The 20,626-nt window shown below is 34.6% G+C and overlaps 1 protein-coding gene across 2 annotated transcripts in view; it reads left to right on the forward strand.

The window, feature by feature from the left end:
* Window positions 1-1,927: 1,927 nt before the first annotated feature.
* Window positions 1,928-20,626, forward strand: part of LOC139692900 (uncharacterized) — a 32,983-nt gene continuing 14,284 nt past the window's right edge. Inside the window, exons 1-10 of one of the 2 annotated variants that reach the window (XM_071591220.1) lie at window positions 1,928-2,149; window positions 7,260-7,508; window positions 10,259-10,384; window positions 10,513-10,624; window positions 11,083-11,271; window positions 13,140-13,319; window positions 15,718-15,890; window positions 16,177-16,287; window positions 16,394-16,455; window positions 16,907-16,966. In XM_071591220.1, the coding sequence (XP_071447321.1) occupies window positions 2,148-2,149; window positions 7,260-7,508; window positions 10,259-10,384; window positions 10,513-10,624; window positions 11,083-11,271; window positions 13,140-13,319; window positions 15,718-15,890; window positions 16,177-16,287; window positions 16,394-16,455; window positions 16,907-16,966 (1,264 nt within the window). In that variant the 5' untranslated portion in view covers window positions 1,928-2,147. The remainder of the gene's footprint in view (window positions 2,150-7,259; window positions 7,509-10,258; window positions 10,385-10,512; window positions 10,625-11,082; window positions 11,272-13,139; window positions 13,320-15,717; window positions 15,891-16,176; window positions 16,288-16,393; window positions 16,456-16,906; window positions 16,967-20,626) is intronic. The other variant, XM_071591227.1, reaches the window with a different exon arrangement.

Genomic DNA, 20,626 nt, shown 5'->3' on the forward strand with positions numbered 1-20,626 from the left:
GTTTCTCAATGCCTTCCTCAATATTTTGAATTTGATACTATGTTTTAAATTACCTCTTCACCTCATTGAAGAACAAATGCAACATGGACCATCTTTCATCTAGCTTCTTCCCTACAACCTATGCCTTGGGAAGAAACATTGGCAGCTATTTTTACTGCTGCCAGCATTACTCTATGGGTCATAAAAATGTGCAAGCCCTTCCACCCAATAAAGCCATGGCAGTCTCATCTATTGTAAGAATGATACCAATTTTCTCTTCAAAGCTGGTATTAAGTGGGCCAGCTTGCAGTATATTGGCTACTGAGGCAAGAGGTATTCGGACCACCTCACTTGAATGCTGCTGACTCCTCTTTCTAATTAATTATGTTTCTATATCCCCCATTCATTTCCATCTAGGCACTTTCTCTGCCTAAGTTGTCCTTTTTGGTCTAACCTGACGGCAAATTTTGCATTTCTTCTTTTTCTAGGGGAAAGATGTAATCAAGGAATTTTACCATTTCAGTCCCTATTCTACCATATTTTACATTGAATTTTTAAAAATTGTTTAGATCACAACTTTTGATTTTTGTTTTCAAATTTCTGAAAGAACGGCAAGAAAAGAATTATTTTTACAATAATATTTTATTGGCTACTTTTATAATACTCGTGCAAGAAAACCTAATATGCATTATTGTTGTCATAAACTTTTGGATGTAATTATACTGGCCATATGAAGTTATTTACGCATTATGTGCACACTTGTACATGTGCATTGACTCCTCTTATAGTTATCGACCTGTAGGCTGGTTTAATAGTGGAAGACTAATTCACCTTACAGCATGTTGTACTCACACAACAGGGAGGGTCATATCTTATTCCCATGCCTTCTGTATTCCCATAGTAACTTTCAATTGTCAAATGAATTTTGATTAAGCTGAGAAGTCCAGTCACTGTGTTTGAACATCCCCCCAGCAATAAGGTGAACACTAAACATTGATCTACAATGCCGTTTATTATTAAGAAATCCATCTTATCCATTAGATGGAGGGCTATTAAAATTCCATAAAACCTGTGGTTGGAATTGAAATGTAGTTAAATTGCTAACATTGTAAGATCTTAAGCCGCAATTTGGTGCCATGATACGCAGATTACACATAATTATATAACCTCGTATTTTTGCACGACGGCGATGTAAGTAAAACTAACGCAGGAGTATATTACTCCCGAGAGTACGGTGACATAGGCAAATTAGGTCATTACGACTCGACCTTCAAGCTTCTAAGTATACTGCATTTCGTTTCTGCTCTTCAGCATTGTATTTCAAACGGTTGTCAATTAGCCTACCTGGTAAACTTTAAATAGGCAAAGTCTTCCACGCTAAATAAATTCATCCTATGTACATTACAATGACTTTCCATAACCATCATTAATAGAAAATTTATTATATGCTGGTTTCCTTTCAACTTATGCTCTTCATCCCTTCTGAGGAATCAGTAGCGTTCGTAAAAGTTATTTTGAAGCGAGTACATATCTAATGCCTCACGTTTACGACATAGAAGAATTAGATAATAAGACAACTCAGCCGAAGGAGGCAAAAAATATTGCGTAATGACTTGGTATTCGAGCCACTGAAATTGTTTATCAATAGAAAAAAATGCAACATGATTGTTGAACTATTTCAATTTTGTAGTTCCATTTCCTTTATTGGGCAACGATATGCACAGCAGAGGGGACAACGCCATCACTCAAATAAATAGCTGCACCAGTTGAGTTGTTACTGTGACTAAACTATATTACCATCGATATATATATATATTTCTACTCCTTCTTTGATGATTTAGTGCGTATTCCTTACACGATTATCATCCGATGTTGTCATTGCATCCATGGAATTGATCGAATTGATTACTCGATCAACCAATTACGTGAGAGGATCCATATTTTTGCCTACGTCAGACCTGGACGCCATATTGTGAGTTCGTCGAAGGCTCCCGAGAAGTACCGTCTTTGGCATTTTTAAAATTTAGAAAATCTGGGTGCCTTTTTCGCATATTTAATTGTAATTGAAAGGAATTATATATTCCTCTAATATAAAAGTGATTTAGGGTGAACACTTTCAGTTCTTGCAGTTCTGTATATTATCAGCTGGTTCCTGATCAACTGTGATAATGTGAGTTCATTTCTCGTTTTTTCACTGCCATGCTAGTATAGAGTCTTTTGGATAATGTTTTCGGAGGAATCTGAAATTAATTTGCTTACAAAGTAGATTTAATGAATGTAATGTTCATTCGTGAAACCGTTCATTCGTTCATAAATTACGTTCTTGGTGGAGTTATTGAAATGTTTTCGGAAGTAACCATCTTAGGAAAAGACTACTACTTATAATTACCCAAATTGAGCCTTGCTTATTTGCTTATTTTCTTAAAATCGATGGTGGAGTAGTTCTTAAAATAAGTTTTATTTGGTGATTATTTCCGAATTTTTTTCGTATGCCCAATAAATTACGCTTGAGGCATTGAAATTATTTTGGGCATTTCGCGAGAACAAATAGCCATTACGCAAATGTTAAATACCATTCTGAAAGTCGGAATTATTTAAGCTATATCCAGGAGAAGATGGTTCATATTATAGCAATTTTAGGTGGTGACGGGATCAGTAATGACGTAATATTTCTGACACAAATATGGGTGGAGGCAATGAGAAATTATTTACTTGCAGTGATGCTGCTGTCGTTATCGCTACGCGACGGGATAGGGAGCCGCTCCATCAAATGTGTTCGGAAAGAACATAACCTGCTTTTAGAATTTGATGTTTACAAATGTATTTATAAGATGCAAAATATTAAAAGTTTCCGTGCATCCAATGGCGGACTCAAATATGTCAATATTGTCTTTCAAATAAAACAAGTTAATAAGCTGGAAAAGGTTAAGAAAGCTTACACGAATATCGTAATGTCTTTCAAATAAATTTGAAGGGCGTTTCCGTGAAATAGAATGAATTAGTCTTACTGGAATTACTTGTATAGTGAATATATTTTTTTTGTTGCTCAATGTTAATGATTTTCTAGCCCAACTAAATTCAATATGACTGTTTGCACCTGTTATTCGGAATGGATATGCAAAAGAATGGACGTAATTAAAAAATTCACCCGGCATTACATCGGTTTGATCATTTCTAAGCAGACTTGACACCCACATACATTTTTTTTCAAGATTAATTTTTTGGTTCGCAGAAATAGGATTTAAGCTCAGTTTTGTTACTTTTGTGGCTACATTAAATAAAATTGCAATATCTTGCCGTAATATATGGAGGGAAGTGGTAATAATAAGTCTTACTCCTGGTTGGTGTTCGATGAAAGCTTGTGATATATGATCAAATCTATTGAAATACTTAAAATATTGTCTGCTATTTATTTTGAAGTTTTATGTACATAGCCCTTTAGCCTGAAGCCTTAAGGACTGCTTGTATGCATGTGCTTTGGTGTTCATTTAATGACATGACTTAAGGAAAAGGATGAATATAACTTATTTGTGTGACGAAGAATTACCTTTTACTTATTTGAAATATTCTATTCACTATTGCCTCCTGTGAAAACACTGTTGAGTAATTTATCTCTTCCCTTTTTCATACATTATTTCAGTTCCAAGGGAATCAATTGTAATTTAATTTGGTCTTAAAATGCATGGTATTTTTATTTGCCATTACGTGTTTATGAATGAACCGGATAACATCTTCGGTGAATGAATGTAATGGCTGGAGAACAAATGTGCTTTTCCTATAAAAATAAAACTTTCTCTTCCACATGATCTGGACTTAGGATGTCAGTGCGATTAATTTTATTTGCTATAATACCGACCTCCGTATCTATTTTTTGCTCCAGGAAAATCATGGTACTGGTTTGTTTATCTTGCATTAATCTAAGTATAAGAGTTAAAATCCATGGAATATCACAAATATCTATTGTCCCTATGTAGTGGGAAAAACCTGGAAATGAGGTATACTTTGTTCACTCTATGATTAGAGTGGGAAAATCGATTTTTATGATCACATCATATTTAGCTCCCAGTGTGAGTGATCTGGAAGGAAACCTGTGAATGCCCAAAAATCTGAAAGATTGTGGGTCTGGTTTACCTCATTGTCAAATGCAGAATTATAAAGTTTGGGGAAAGATGGAAAGTGTTTTGTATCACATCTGTAATGTTACTGAAAATCAAAGAATTGAGCCTTGAATACAGAAATGTAGAGTACTTGCATTTTTATTCTTTTTTTATTTATTGTACTGGTATTGAGACTTAGAGGATGTTTTCAAATGTGGTTTCATGCTGGTTTCCTCACCATTTAATTGATTTCTCAATTCAAAATGAATGTTCACTAAATGGTTTGATCTGAATTACAAATTAATTCCATTTCGCCCCGTTTTCATATACTTATATGCCAAAAACAAGCATATTTATTCCATGGATTCGTCTCTCAAATGCTTTGCTCTTAATGTTAGCAAAATAATTGGTCAAATGAGAAAAGAATAGTAGTTTTCACGAAAACTTTTTTATTTGGTACAATTGGTTTCAACGCACAGGCATCATCCTCAAGTACTCATGGGCACGGATGTATTGAAACTAATTGTACCAAAGGAAAATGTTTTGTGGGAAGTGCCTAGTATTTTTCTTTCATTCAAAAATGGATTTCCCCGTAGTCCAGCTTGATACCATAGAGTGTATAATAATAGGTTTTAGGAGGTAAGTTGAGTGAGGTTATGGGCTTGGATAACAATCCTCATGTTTTTTTATCTTTTCACCAGTTCTTTGTCTCAGTTAAATTATCTGTTTCAATGTGAATTTCCTTTTGTAAATTGTAATCTGTAATTCTAAATTTCTTTTCCTCATTTTCCATTTACAAAATTACTGGACTTATATTTAGCATGAGCTGCTGCCAAAATTAAGAACAGTATTTTTGTAATAAGATAATATAAGACTGGGGGAAATTTTATGAATGCCCAAAGTTGCTCCAAGGATGAAGCTTGGGCAATGAAACATCTTTTATGAAAAGCCTGAGAACCAGAGGAAATAAATTTTTAAAATATCCACTTGAGGTTTTGGGGGTAAAATCCTTACCTAAAACACTGGTGGTGGTGTGGTGACATGAAATGTGGAAATGTAGCCTTGTAGTAGCCAGACATGGTACAGCATCATCTGCGTTATAACTCTAATATAGAACAGAGGCCACTCTGCACTCCCAATGAATTTCAAACTAAAAATGTGTGAATCAGCTATAAATTTAATTTTCAAGCTGGAATATTTAGTATGTTCTTTCCTCTTATTATGTTATTAGGTGGAGTGCTCATTAAATTTATTACTAGTTATTTCTTGTGAATTGATGTTACTCATATTAGATTTTAACCATATATTTACTTATTGTACATCCACGGCATCAGTGACTTGTAGAAATTAAACAACATATCTGTTGTGTATGAACCCAAACTAACATTGTTGTTAAAGTTTTACTTTATCCTCATTAAGTTATTGAATTTAGACTCCAATTCCAGATACATGCAATCCTTTAATGTGAGTTCAGTATATTTGTAGTACTTCGGATGAGGAATTAGCCCAAGAAAATTAATTTAAACTTATGTCTATTTTAATTGGAAAAAAAGTGGCCTTAAGAATTTTAAAAATCTATTTTACTTGATTTGATGGTATCCAAAGTTAACCAAATGTTCATATTCATGTTAAGACCATTGCCAGCATATTCAGTGACATTTACATATGTGGACCCCCAATGGACAGTTGAATTGTTTCAAGCCAGCCCAAACCGTGTACATTTTCATCAGCGGTTTTTCTCAGTATAAGGTCATTTGTTGAATAAACTATAGTAATAATTTTCATGTTATGTAGCCAGCATTATTAACTAATCCTGTGGTCGACAAAACAGGCAACGATTCATACATGCTGTTTACCAGTAAAATGTGACTAAATAACAATGTTACCGTTTTAATAAATAGCATTGAAAAAGTGGTCTCTTTTTTTCTGCTAATGAGTTGACTTGATTCTCCTTTTTGCCTGTTTTTACATCATTCCTTATATTTATTGTTTATAGGGGTAATTTTCTTGAAACTCCTACATGTTTCAGTTATTGGTGGTGCAAACTTTGAATGTTCATTATTTGAATCATGACCTTGTTTTAAGTTTCTTGGTGCTCCCTTGTGCTTCAAAATGACTTCTTAGCCAGCAATTTTATTTTCCAGCATCTTATGGTGACTGAATTAAATCTTTGGATGTAAGGTCAGATGTTAGTAGTAAGTAGATAGGAAAAATAAATTATGGTTTGTGTTAGTATAGGTAAACAAATTGAAGTAGCTATTGTGGAAACCTTTGGTATATAAAGTGGTATTATGTATACCACCAGATCTGTAATCAAATCATTTAAGAAGCTGAAGTCATTTGTGATAAATGATTCATATATTCTTAGTCCCTATTATTCATTGTTTTAGGATTCTGTGGGTTAAGCTGCAGAATGGATGGGGAGGTATTTGCTAAATTGTGATGGTAAAAAGGCATGCCCTCTGAACAAGTTCAGCTTGAATTAGAGTATGAAGAAAGTGAAAATTTAGTTTAGAGCACTAACACAATTTATTGCATATTAAATAGCAGAGAATAGTAAACGAGAAGACATGAGAATGATAGTTGTTATTGCCATATGTATGTACACAGAAGTACTTACAACTCAAGGATAACTCAATAATGACTATTAATATATTCATAAATTCTACAGTTTTTTTAGAGTTGTGGCTGGTTAGGTATGCTATTTGATCAGGATATGTTTTCTTTTAACTCTTTTCTATACCTTCCTCATTTGTAAGCACTAATTTGCTCCCAACTGGTTTTCGTGCCAATGAAATCCAAAATGATCTGATCTATTTGTGATGAGAAAGTTCCATTTGTTGACCAAATTATTTTAATGCATTTTCATCAAACAAATTTATTTCTGTGAATTTTATTTCCATTAACTTGTAAATATGATTTCCTTCTTAGCAGCTGATCATAAACTAAATTCTCTATGATGTGAACGAGCATGTAATTAATGTGAAGGAGCATGTATGTGGCAATTAATTAGTGGCTGTGATATTTTTGATTCATGTGTGCAAATGAAAAGAAACGTTTTGCATTTCAAGGATTTGATAGGTTAATAAAAAAGCTGTGATGAATTGCTTTGTGCCTCCTTAATCTTGAATGCACCTTAAATTTTTTCTTTCTTTTTTTTATGATTCCTAAAATGTGGGACAGGTTTCGTGAGCGTGACCAGAACCGTGATCGTGGGAGTCGGTTTAGAGATGATAGGGGTCGAACTGGGGGTTTTGGAGGTGGTGGTGGAGGAGGATATGGTGGTGGTAGTGGTCTTGGGGACTTTGGGAACAGGGGGAGTCTGAAGGGAAAGCAACCAGGGGAGCGCTTGAGGAAGCCCCGATGGGACATGAGTACGCTGCAGCCTTTCCGGAAGGACTTCTATGTCCCCCATCCAAGTGTGGCCAACAGGTGAGGGATGTCACCTCCCAAATAGGCATCCTGGATTTATATGCACACACTCAGTGATAGAATTAATTCATTCATGAAATAGACCATCATGATTCATCCTTTTGAATTAAATGTATCTTGTCATGATCCTGCCCAATTTTTATATTTGATTAACGGTGACCAATCAAAATTTTATAACAGTGGAAAGAAATCAAATTGATGCTTTGTACTATTTCACCCAAGTGATTTTCATCATGCAATCTTAAATACAATATTCATTATATTGAAATGAATACCTGATTTTCATTCATTACAGTAAATTGGTATTGGTAAAATTATGTTCAGCTGGCCAAAGAAGAACGTATGTAACAATATCATGCAAGAAAATCAAGGGCCATGCAAATATTTGTTAGTGGTTTGATTAACGTAAACTTGAAATATTGTGTTGATATGGTTTTGTTCACTGAAGCTACCATGCTGAAATAATCAGCATTGAGGACATGGAAGTAAATTTGACTTATTTTAAGGTATTTAGATATAATTTAATATGTTTAATAAGATCATGGCGTTATCACTTAACTTTTTATACATGTAGTGGTGCATTAAAAGGAAAATAATATGCTGGAATTGTGGAATTAGAGGACTGAAAAGGGTGTATTATTATATAATCCATTTGAAGACAGAAAAATACCTAATTTGGGGTTCTGTATTATTCAGAATGCTTGATTACATAGTTGTTAAAGTCATAAGTGATATTCTTTGTTTTGATGCAGGGGTTGAAGCTTGAGAATAATTTGATATAGTAATAATATATCTTGTTATATAGCATTATAAAATTGTTTTCATTTTATCTTAATGTTAATACATTTTTTGGAGAAAATGTTAGTTCCAAAGATTCTATCCTATAGTATGCAAGCTATGTGCAAATTTTGTTGTAAGCAATCCATTTGTCAGTGAAATAATAGGAAGTGTGGTGAATAAATTTGTAATACAAAATTTGATGGTGAGTTTATCTTATCATAGGCTAACTTTAGTGTATTCTTCCCTGTTAAATGTTTGGAGCTGCTTGGAATCGTTTCTGGATACATGTAGTCATGGAGGTTAGACCTTGAGAATGATTTAAATAGTTGAAGTTGTCAGAGGTACTTATTAGCATTATTACGGTATTGTCTTTAGAAACTCATAATGAGCTACCCTCTTGTGTGGAAATTGTGGAGCCTTTTGTGAAGTTTAGGTTAATGTAGTTGCTGGACTTGTTATCAATCTTCCTCATTGTCTTAATTCTTACTTTGTTTTGATTCCTATACTAATGTTAACTACATGTTTGGTTAGATGCATTTGACGTTGTTAATAAAGTGATTGATTTTCAATAGATTATTAAAAACCCCTAGTAATTATTGTATTTTTAGAAAAATTGGTTGTATAAGCCCATTTGAATTATTACTTTACCATAAAAATTTCCAAACATTGTGTAACTTATTAACCTTCTGACCCATGTAATGCAATCTAGCAAGTATGTTACTTAGTATTTGGAATATAATACTTAGATATTAAAAAAAGAATAACAGTTCCAGATTCTTTTCAATTAAAACTATTGTCACATCTTAGTGTGTGTATAATGTTTTGGTATCTCTTGGGGTATTAATTGAATTTCCGTCTACTTTACTGGTTTGAAAGTATATTTTATCAAAGAGTTTTAAAACTATACTTATAGCAATAGTTAGAGGCACATTTTTAGTTTGGATGAAATTACTTTGTAAATTCAATGTCAAATCTGTATCCTATCAGCAGAGAACTATTTTTAATGGTTTTTAGTTCCAAATTTAACTTTAAGTATTTAACTTAAGTTTACTTTAATATATAATGGTGTGCATAGCAAGGTAGCATCTCTTGGAAGTGCTAAGTTTAGGATATCTTCAAATGACTAGAAAGTATGATGATATTTTCAGTCCTGGCTGGTGAGATTACAGTTTAGGCACATAGGTTTATGCCAACCTTACCAGATTGAATTCAGGAATATATTTTTGTAAATTTTAGGTTGGTTCCATGGTAGAAGATCAGTGGAAATTTAATTAAGCCTTATTGGTTTTAGCAATAAAAATACTGGTAGCTTATTAAGGTTCAATGTCCTCATTAATAGCTACATGAAAATTTCTTAACTGCATCACAAGGGAAACTTAGATCCATATTTATTCTTCTACTAGTGCTGGAAAATTTCACGTTAATTTTGACTTGGGGAGTCTCCCAGGGCTGGAAGGTGACTATAAATATGGACATAAACTTCACTGCTTGACAGACAACATTTTCTTGATTTTCAAAATATAAAAGAAATTGTCAATTGTTTCAAATTATTTATCAAAATATTTTTTTGAATTTAAAATTATGTTCTCAATGTTTTGATTGGCTACACATGTCAAGGATAGGGGAAAGTGAAACTCAAAATTATGAGTACCGTTTCATGAGTTTGCAAACTGAATATGTCATAACTTCTTTAAGTTTTTCTGTGATGCCTGCTCTATGACCACAGTTTATGTATAGGTATTGACCCTTGTCTATATCTGTTCAGTCAGCATGAAGAGTTTTATATGAAACCGCCATTAAACCATTATCGCTTATGAAATGTTTTATTGCAAATTTTAATTCATGTGTCCTCTCTGAGTTGCAGCAAAATATTATCTTTCATAAGTTCATATGTGTGTGAAATTTAATGAATTGCATTTAATCAGTTGCATAATTACTGTGGTATAACTTTATTTATTCCTTTGTTTTAGGACAATGACTGAAGTGGCACAGTATCGCCGTCGCATGGAAATTACTGTCAAGGGAAATAATATTCCCAATCCAAATCAATTTTTTGAAGAAGGCAATTTTCCTGATTACGTAATGCGTGAAATTAGGTAAGAATGTTTGTTTCACACATGTACCAAAGTGTCGAGGAGAATTTAGGGTTAGACTATGTAACATGTTTATGATTTAATGTGTAAATGTAAAACAGGACTGTCACGATAAAATGTCAATTTTTTAGGAAGCAGGGATTTGAAGAACCTACTGCAATTCAAGCTCAAGGATGGCCAATTGCTATGAGTGGTAGGGACATGGTAGGAATTGCTCAAACAGGATCTGGAAAGACATTAGCTGTGAGTAGTAGCTTAGTTTTTTATTTATGTAAATTAATACATTTAAATATGTCATTGACAGTATCAGACAGAGAAATGTGGTTGACTTCTAAATCTCTTTATTTAGGTATGCCTGTAATAATGGTTCAAATTATTTCAATGAATGTTAGACAATGAAAAGTAAACACCATTTGCTTGCTTTGTAAAAGTCTTGACTTCTCTAATCTATTTTGTATATTTGATATATTTCAAAATGGTGGATTATATAGTCATCCTAGTGTTTGTATTTCATACTTATTTTTACTGACATTGCTTACCTTATCCATCATAAGAAGAAAAAAATAATTGGGAAATAGATGTGTTTTGGAAAACTAATGGAATGATGCCAAGAAATGTGGCACTTACTACTTATTAAAATACACTAATTATGCTGTTCATTCTTATGCATAGTTCAAATAGAAATTGATCTTTTATTTCAGTATATTCTTCCAGCTGTTGTCCACATCAACCATCAACCAAGGCTATCTAGAGGAGATGGCCCAATTGCCCTAGTCTTAGCTCCTACTCGTGAGTTGGCTCAGCAGATACAGCAGGTGGCTACTGAGTTTGGATCTGTAATCCATGTTAGAAATACTTGTGTTTTCGGAGGTGCTCCAAAAGGACCTCAGGTGAGGATAATATTTTCATGAAAAGAATTTGGGAAAAAAACTTCTAGCTATTAAATACCTGCAGTAATTTGGGTTATTATGTATATTAATGTGAGTATTCACTTGTGGATTGGTGTATATTTAATCTTTAAAAAAATATTATAAGAATCTAAAATGTCCATTCTGAAGTGTCAATTCCAAGTCTAAATTGCCATGTTGTTGGAAAATCTATGAAAGAAGAATATGTGAACTCAATAATTAGGTTTATTATGCCTAAAATATTCATATTATTTTATTCTTTTGCCCATTCAAAACATTTTGTTTGTAGTCTCTGCCTTTTATTTTTCATGCATTTAAGATATATGTCTTTCTCTTACGTAGTGGGTGGTACGTTTTTTATTCATTAAAAATTAAATCGTGAAACCTTGTATATGCATTATCAAATTTTACCTTTTTCCACAATTTACATTTTTATCCCATCCTGTGCAATTTTATATTTTTCCAACTTGTGTGAAACCCCATATTTACGCAATGTCATTTCCTGCTTTTTGCATCATAATGTGTTGGATTAGAAAATGTTTACATTTTGAAACACTTACTCTTGTATATAAAACATAATAAAAAACTTCTTTCACGTCAAATGCCAGGCATTGCTGAGTGCCTTTAGTGATAGGAATTTGAACTACTTAACTCAATCTCTGAATGCCAAGAAAAGATTTGTGCTATGAAATGAATACATTGAAGGAACAGGAGTTAGCTACATAAGTTATACATTGTAAGACAACCTGCAGGAGATGATTCAATTCACACCCAAGTTAAAATCATGAGGAATGAAAACGACTTCTGACCCAAACATGAGGAAGCGCAAGTAACCCAAGAGATAAAACAGTGATAGGCTTCTGAATAATAAAAAGTATTGAAACGTGCTCTATTGTATGAAAACTACACTAAATCAAAAATAATTTCATTTTCTTCAAAAATCTTGTAGAAAGACAACCGTTTGCACTATTAAGCAATCGTTGCAATCGTATCTATACCGCATACGCAGGTGAGTGGTTAAAGTTTGAATTGCTACCTCATGCACCGTATTCACCAGATTTAGTCCCCTCGGATTATTTTCTGTTTGCATATTTGAAAAAAATGGTCAAAGACTTCCAAACCATGAAGAAGTGATGTTGACAGTTAATGGCTATTTTGGTGAACAAGACAGTTCTTATGATAAAAAGGGTATTGCACTTATTGAATATTGCTGGGAAAAGTGTATGGAGCTGAAAGGAGATTATGTTGAAAAATAAATAATCTTTTTCCAAAGTTTTTGTGTTGTTGGGTCGGGTACTTTTGGTACTACCCTCGTAATTGTGGTGGCTAGCTAATGCTTGGTGAACCTCAGAACATTTTAACCAAGTGCATGATGTCAATAGGCAGAAGTTCAAATAGTTGAAAATGTCAGGCTTTTTTGTTAAATCATGTTAGTCATTAGAGAGTTTTAACAATTCTTAATAACACATAAATACTAAAATGACCCAACGATCTTCATTCTTTTTTCAGTTTTCAGAGTTTGATACATTATACATGTCAAAATATTCATAAGGTATGACTACTTTCAACACATCAGTTTCATTCTCAGGTACCTGAGGATGATACCGATGCATTAAAACTGGTCGTACCTTATGAAAAATTAGGTGGAAAGATGCATTCTTTTTACTTCAGCAATGTTCCTTCTCTTTTTCAGTATGTTTGTTTCTTACTTTTACGTTTATTTCACTATCAACCATGTAAAAGTGAAAATTCTCCTTTTCCTGTGATTTGGATATTTGTAGAATTTGCACTTTTTTCTGGAGTCCGTAGAAATTGTGTATGTAAGGGTTTTTACTGTATTTAATTTACAGGCTCGTGACCTTGAGAGAGGTGTTGAGATTGTTATAGCCACCCCTGGACGGCTTATTGACTTCTTGGAAAGAAATACTACCAATTTACGCCGATGCACTTACTTGGTATTAGATGAAGCTGATCGTATGTTGGACATGGGTTTTGAACCTCAGATTCGGAAGATAGTGGAACAAATACGGGTAAGTCGCAAATAATTAGGTTTTTGATGCATGCCAATCTCTGGCACCTATGACATTTTTAAAGTATTTGTGAAGATCATTAAGAGGACTACATCGGCCTTGAATATAAGGCATCTTTTCCACGTACAAGGGGTTGAAAATCACAATACACTTCTTTTTGCACCAAGAATGAAACCATCACTGTATCAGTGGTACACATCTTATTCCAAATGATTAAATATTCAACATTAAACTCAACCTATGAATAACGGAGATGTTGGTATTTTGGTAAGCCAAACCTAGGAGCAATGCCTGGGTTTGTATCGCTTGACTCTTATTAGTAGTTACAAGCTACTGCCCATGATATTATTTCATGTGTTACCACCATACTGATCCGGTAGCCCCAACTGGTGATGTTTTTACTGCAAATGAGGTGGTAGGGCACCACATTGGGACACTAATTTTCTGCATCAATGGTCACAGTTCGCCTCTAGGTTCTTGGTGGTATCATGGAAATTTGGCTAAGCTGGAATTCATCTTGTATTTTATTATCTTTACATCCTAGTTTCCCCATTTTCGTATTGGATTGAGATGGTGTGGTGGCTAATGCACTGTCCTCCCACTCCCAAGGACCTAGATTCAAAACGTATAGATGACAGAATGTAGTGTTTCAGTCCCTATTTGTATTCTCTCAAGAGCACTTTAAGTAGAGTATGCCATCCATCGGAGGAGGTGTTAAACATTGGACTCCTTGGTGTCTATTATTAAGAGTAGGCTAATGCTGGTATGGATTTTTTCTCTCCCCATTTTCCATTTCCAGAATATCCTACCCATGCTGAATTATCCTGCTATCCCAAATGATGGAAATGGCTTTGCTCTAATTGGTCTCCCTTAATACGACTGCTACTTGTTGGTGTTTTTATTATTATCAGTAATCTACTGGTTAGGATAGTTTTTGGATGAACACAAGCTACCAAGCGGTGCAACAATAATTTCTGTATCTCTCCAAACAAAACACAACCCAATATCCTACTCTTAAATAAGCCCCTCTTCAACTCCGTATTCTTACTTCTTTTCATTCCGTCCAACATCTCTATCCTATTCCTGCTCCTTCCTTGGTTTCCTAATATTCACCCCTATACCACAGTCTTCAACATCCCATTGCTAAATGAAACACACTATTCGTTAGATTTTTCCTAACAATCCCCTCTCTTCTCCTTTCACCATGCCTAGCACTGCATTTGTTTTCTTTTCCATCTATATCACCTTTCCCATCCTTCCACGCCCGTGTTTCTATGCCATGCAAAACTATGCTCCATATCAAAGTTTCAACAAGCCTTTTCTTATCATCCTTACTAAACGTTCATGTCATCAATTCCCTCTTCCTTGTTGACAGCCTCTTTGCCTGGTGCCATTATCTCCTTACGTCCCTACTACTTTGACCGTGTTGGTCTAAAACACTGGAAGTGGTTTCCGGTTGCCTTTCTCAATAGTGTTTCTAATGTGACACCATCACTCGGTGGCCACCCCACTGTGGTCAGATACCTTTGCAGCTACCTCATTGGGGAACAGAAGCTACACGGACTGCCTTGTGGCTGGCTCCTACACTTTGGCCTATTTGCCATTTGAGACCTACTAGGAGCAAGTACCATTGCTCCTGCCAACACAGCTAGCTCTAGGGGTCGTCAGAAAATGCCCTTCCTCCATGCCAAGGTTATAGTCCATGAGAGAGGGGATCTTGGTGTTTCTGTGTATAAATATTTGCGTACTCATACTAACTTATTAATATAGGTATGTTCATATAAAATTTTGAATTTGTCAAAGCTACCTTACTGTTGCTTCACTATACATTCCTATGTATCAAAAGTTTGTTTTACCTAAATTCACAGCTCAGCAATCTAAACTTGGTAAATCTGGCCCAATGATTCACAGGTTTCAATTTGAATATTGTCTTGTATATTTTTCTGACTTTTAGTACCATACAATTGTTCCCACTACTGTATAATTAGTTCGCAATGTGATAAGTTTGCTTCACAATGGCCATTATGATTTTACATACTTTAAAGAAGCGCACTCCATGACAAAAACTCATCAAATGTTTGTCATTTGGATGCTCTCATACACACACACATCTGAAATCATTGTATTGATAGGTTCTCTTGACGTATGTTCAAAAAAGGTCCAATTAGGCCTATGGAATGGAATTATTTTAAACTTAATCCAGCTTTGATATAATATTCCAGACACTATCATCTATTGCCTATGTCTTGAATCTGTAACTGGTTAATTATTTGAAGGGCTATGTGTATTTATGTTCTTTTAAAACCGTCTCTCAGATACACATCCCCTTACCTCCTTGGGTATGTGCCTTATTTTTATTTTTTTGTAACTGGCAATTAAAACTACTTCTCTTCCTCAGCCTGACAGGCAGACGCTAATGTGGAGTGCAACATGGCCAAAGGAAGTTCGCCAATTGGCTGAAGAATTTTTAACAGATTACATCCAGATTAATGTAGGATCTCTGCAGTTGGCTGCAAATCACAACATTTTGCAAATTATTGATGTGTGCCAGGAGTATGAGAAAGAAGGAAAGTGAGTGTCGTGTAAAATTTTCCTGTCATTTAATGCTAGGATAATAAAACATTATTTCTTTGCCCCTGAATATTTGGGTAAAGATAATGGGAAGTCTCATGGAAATTCACTCAAGCAACCATTAAAATCATGGTTATTGTCCTATTAAACCATGTTTAACTGACCTATTGCAAAATTTTAACTTTCTAACCAAAAATGCCTCCTTTAATTGCACCTCATATTTGTGGGGTGTTTTAAATAATACCTTAAATTGAACAGTAATTTGTAATGTGGTCTTTTTTCATAGGCTTCTGAAGCTTCTGCAGGAAATTGGGGCAGAAAAAGAAAATAAAACTATAATTTTTGTTGAAACCAAGAGAAAGGTCGATGACATTACCAGATGCATCAGAAGAGATGGGTATGTGTCGCTTAATTTTATTGCTGTACAAAATTGACACCAATTGCTTTATTTTCATCAATACCATTATTTTAACCATAATTAATCAATGTTAATTATTTTATAGCTGGTCTGCCATCAGCATTCATGGTGATAAATCTCAACCTGAGAGAGATTGGGTGTTAACAGGTTTGATTTTTTTTGCTCTTTATATCCTGAACTCTTCCTATTTTGTTCTAGTCATTAAGAATTTTTTGCCTTGGCTAATGCTAAGTATAAATTTCCTAAGTGTCCACCCTAAGTTGGTCCAAAGGCCTATGACTATATAGAATTGCTCAATTCTTTGTAGTGATAAGTGTGTCTTGGCGCTTGCAATTTTGTGTAGATGAAACTCATTAGTCAAGTAAATGTCATTCCATGGTCATTTTTTCTCTTAAAATATTGGGAAAATATTTTACTTGGATTAATGATGGAGTGGATTTCTTGAGAAGAGATTTTAATGCTGAAATATGTGTTATAGTATATTTAGGTCATAGTAAAAGATTATCACAGTAACCATGAGTCGCAGTTTTGAAGTAGACATTATATTCATGTAGGATATTTTTTGGGGTTTAATAGACTTCTCTTTTTATTTCTCCAGAATTCCGGTCAGGGAAATCTCCCATTCTGGTGGCAACAGATGTTGCTGCCCGTGGTTTGGGTGAGTGGTGGGGTATTTTTCACTGTAAAAAAGGAGTGCCATGTCTAATGGAATAATTTTTCATGTGTGTGTGTGTGTATATATATATATAGGCCATAATGACCACCCGTTCGAACAATGTCGGGTGGGTGTGCGTAACCTATTCGTCATTTGCCCTAATTGGGCTGAAGCAGACCAATCACCATTCTGATAAACGCAACATGCTCCATCTCTACTCATTCCTATAATTTTGCCAACCTTTGGAGCTTGAGAATGTTCAGATCATCTTCTGGAAATTATTCTTATTGCAATTGCAGTAAAACAATTTGTCTATGATTGAGAAGTGCAGGTTGGAAAGAGTCTGCCGTTTTCGTTCCGTTATGACGCCGATCCTTCCCGAGTTGTGTGAACGGGTGGGTCGGCAAAGGGGATTTGACGATAATGCATTATGGGAGCAACTGATGTAGAGATGAGTTCCTTGAACACTAATGATCACAAGTCACTCTCTGGAGGGAGGCAACATTCCCAGGGAATGTGGCACGAGGATGGGTGGCCTCAAAAGGCATGCGGTCGTACAACGCTCATGCGTCCTGCTTCGAGAATGAAACCGATGCCAGTGCAGTGTATTAAAATATTTCTCTCAATATCTCAGTCTTAGGCCATGTTCCAAAATTAAATATGATCCCAAATCGTATTTCCTTGAATTGTAAATTGATGATGAAGTACAAGGTATCAAAGGTCTAAAACAAAGGAAAATAATTGTAGATTTTATAAACTTCATGGACTTTGCTGGAGGCTCTTTGTGCTCCCTTCATGTTTTTATTCTTGTATTGTCAAACGAGACTGGCAATACACTCAATATTGTGATTCTATTAATTTGAAATGCTTTCATTGTCCCTTCTTTTAATGCTTTTCTTTCTGAATTGTAGTAATTAATGTACTGAATTAAAATTAATTCTGAAATGAGGTCCAGAGTAAGAAGTTTTAAATGCTATGGTGCATTGTTCTAAGCACCCGTTTTGCCATCAGATTATTTACATGAGCATTATTAATTTGCAGTGACGTAAACTCTGATAAAATGTCTGCAGTAAGTTTTGAAATTTTTGATTGTAGCAAATGCTACTGTTTCCACTTGCTGCCTAAGTCTTGTCACAATGGATAGTTTTTCATTGGAACTTGTTGGTACGGAATGTATTATCTTTGAAGAGAATAATATATCTGTCCTGTTTTTGGAACATGGTCATGAGATACCCCATGATGTGAACCTGGGGAATCATTGTGTTTGTTTTTTTTTTGCTTAAATTAGACCTTAGGCTTGAAAGGAGCACATTTACTAATGGAATGGGCATTGCTGAATGGATGGTACTGATATTATCTTCGAGTGTGTGGTAAAGAATATTTCTTGTATGCCATCTTCATTTCACCTTTAATTACTCGTGGTTCAATTATTGAGATAACTTACCTATTTAGTGTTTTTTTATGATGGCAGAGAATGTTTTGGATAGTTATCTCGTGAATGGGAGCTATGCCCTTTTTTCTAAAAGTGTCAACTTTATGCTGAAATGACAAATAACCTAATATCTTGGCTTTAAACTGTTAAACAAAATGTTATTACTGTGAGTCAGATACTTACTGCTTTAACTTATTTTCTGTCGCAATTAAATTTTGTGTCCCTTTAGTGCCTCCAGTCTCGTAACAAAAGATTTCATTTGGATTTAATGTTGGACTTTGTACTAATTAAGTGCATGTAAACTCATCTGGAAAATTTTAATGTTGTAGAAGTAACAATGTTTTCCATGCATAAGGCATCCGAAGTACATTTCTATATTTTCCAAAAGTTCGAATTGGAGAGTTTTCTTAGTTTTAATGGAAATTACTGTGAGAGGACATCTATAAATGTCGTCTTTATTATCAATAAATAAATATCCATGGAGTTAGTTTTTCCATGATAATTTGCATGCATCATGTGCTCTGAATGCTCAAAGGATAAATTTTGAAGTTCACTGATGTTACAATTCTTTATATTATCAGTAATTCCTACAGTAGTTGATTTAGGCCTAAATCATTTTATGGGGCAACAAAAAGCATTGATCATAAAATGACCACAATGAAAGTTAAAACTCTGCATTCATTGATACAAGTTTGTTCCTCCGTGAATGAGCTTGAGTGATTGAGGGTACCTCAGTCATCATGTTGCAAGTGTAACATAGTATCATATAATTAAATGGATAATGCTTTTGTTGATGATACCAGATGTTTTTGGGATTGCTTTACTTTGTAATTGGTTTTGCATCAAAATCCAATGATTTGCAAGAAGTCAAATACAAACTTGAGAGTGACTGGTTTAAAATGTTCCTAAGAAAGAAAAGTATAACTGAATTAAATTCTTCCGTATATTTAAGATAAAAATTATTATTTGATCATTAGGAATTGTTCTTCGTTGAATATATATTTCTATATTTAATCTGTTCATAAAAACCATCCTATGAAAATGTGTTGCCAATTTCAATGCCTAATTTAAGTCAGTAACCTGAGGGTTGCTTTCAAAATGGTACGTGGCTCGGCATCTGGTCCACTAGGGCCATCAGGATGAGTCGCTCTTTGCACTGCCTGGCACTACGGCGATATTTCTCGGATGTGGTTCCTGGAGTCCTGTCCCACTGATGGTGGTACAGGCAGGCAATCTACACTGCTACCACATCGGTACGACTGCACCCACTCCTGCCTTTCTCTTTGCAGAGGCACAGAGATGGGGAGAGGCTAAATGGCCAAGCACAGAGGGAGGATGAAGTTGCAAAAACCACCGAGCCGCTTGGGCATCGGTCAGTGAGGGATGATGGGAGAGGTGGTGTGTGTCTTGAATCGTGGCCCTCTGCACCTCCATGAATGCACAACTGAGCTGTCTGGACTCCTTTCCCTTCTGCCTGTTGCTCGGTTGACATGTCTAGGGATTTTGGCAGCTGTCTTATAGAATTGCAAAAGTCTCCGTGCCTCTGGGTGAGGGCCATCAGAAGTCCAGTTGCTCCCACCTATGCTCTGTTGTCTCATGTCAATGAGTTGGCCCACCAGACAATGTTAGTTGTTTCGCCCAAAAGGATTTTCCCCTTTCATCCAAAAGGATTGTTTACCAATGATGACCTTAATAATACATGGATGACCTTAATAATTGGTGAGGGCATGTTTTATTTCTGAATGGTGATTTGGGCAATAGTTTAATATGGTAGTTATTTTTAGGAGTAATGAAGTTTTTTGTTTCGAGGTAATTGCTTTTACATTCCAAAATAAATGATATATAATCATGCTTATAATATCTCTAACAATTATTATAATTTTTAAAAGTTTTGGTTACCACAAAAGTAATTTTTTTAATTCATTCATAATAAATTGTAAACAATTATCAAAGATTTATCTCCCGGGAAGCCCTTTGGTAGTATTGGTGTAGTCTATTGATCAACATTTTAGATATCCATTTTTATAAGCTACAACCAACTTATCATATAATACACAGCCTTATAGATTCAAAATCGTAACATCATATGCAGTGATTAAGCTCGGATTCAGGTCTTGGTGTTTTGATGTCTATTAGGCTATTGGCATTGGAGTTATGTAATGAAATATTTAGAAAAAAGTATTTGGTATTAACAAGTCTTGAAATTAGTACATAATGATACAGAGCCAATG

Source organism: Hetaerina americana, unplaced genomic scaffold, assembly GCF_022747635.1.
Source record: "Hetaerina americana unplaced genomic scaffold, ioHetAmer1.1.p SCAF_1, whole genome shotgun sequence".
NCBI lineage: Eukaryota > Metazoa > Arthropoda > Insecta > Odonata > Calopterygidae > Hetaerina > Hetaerina americana.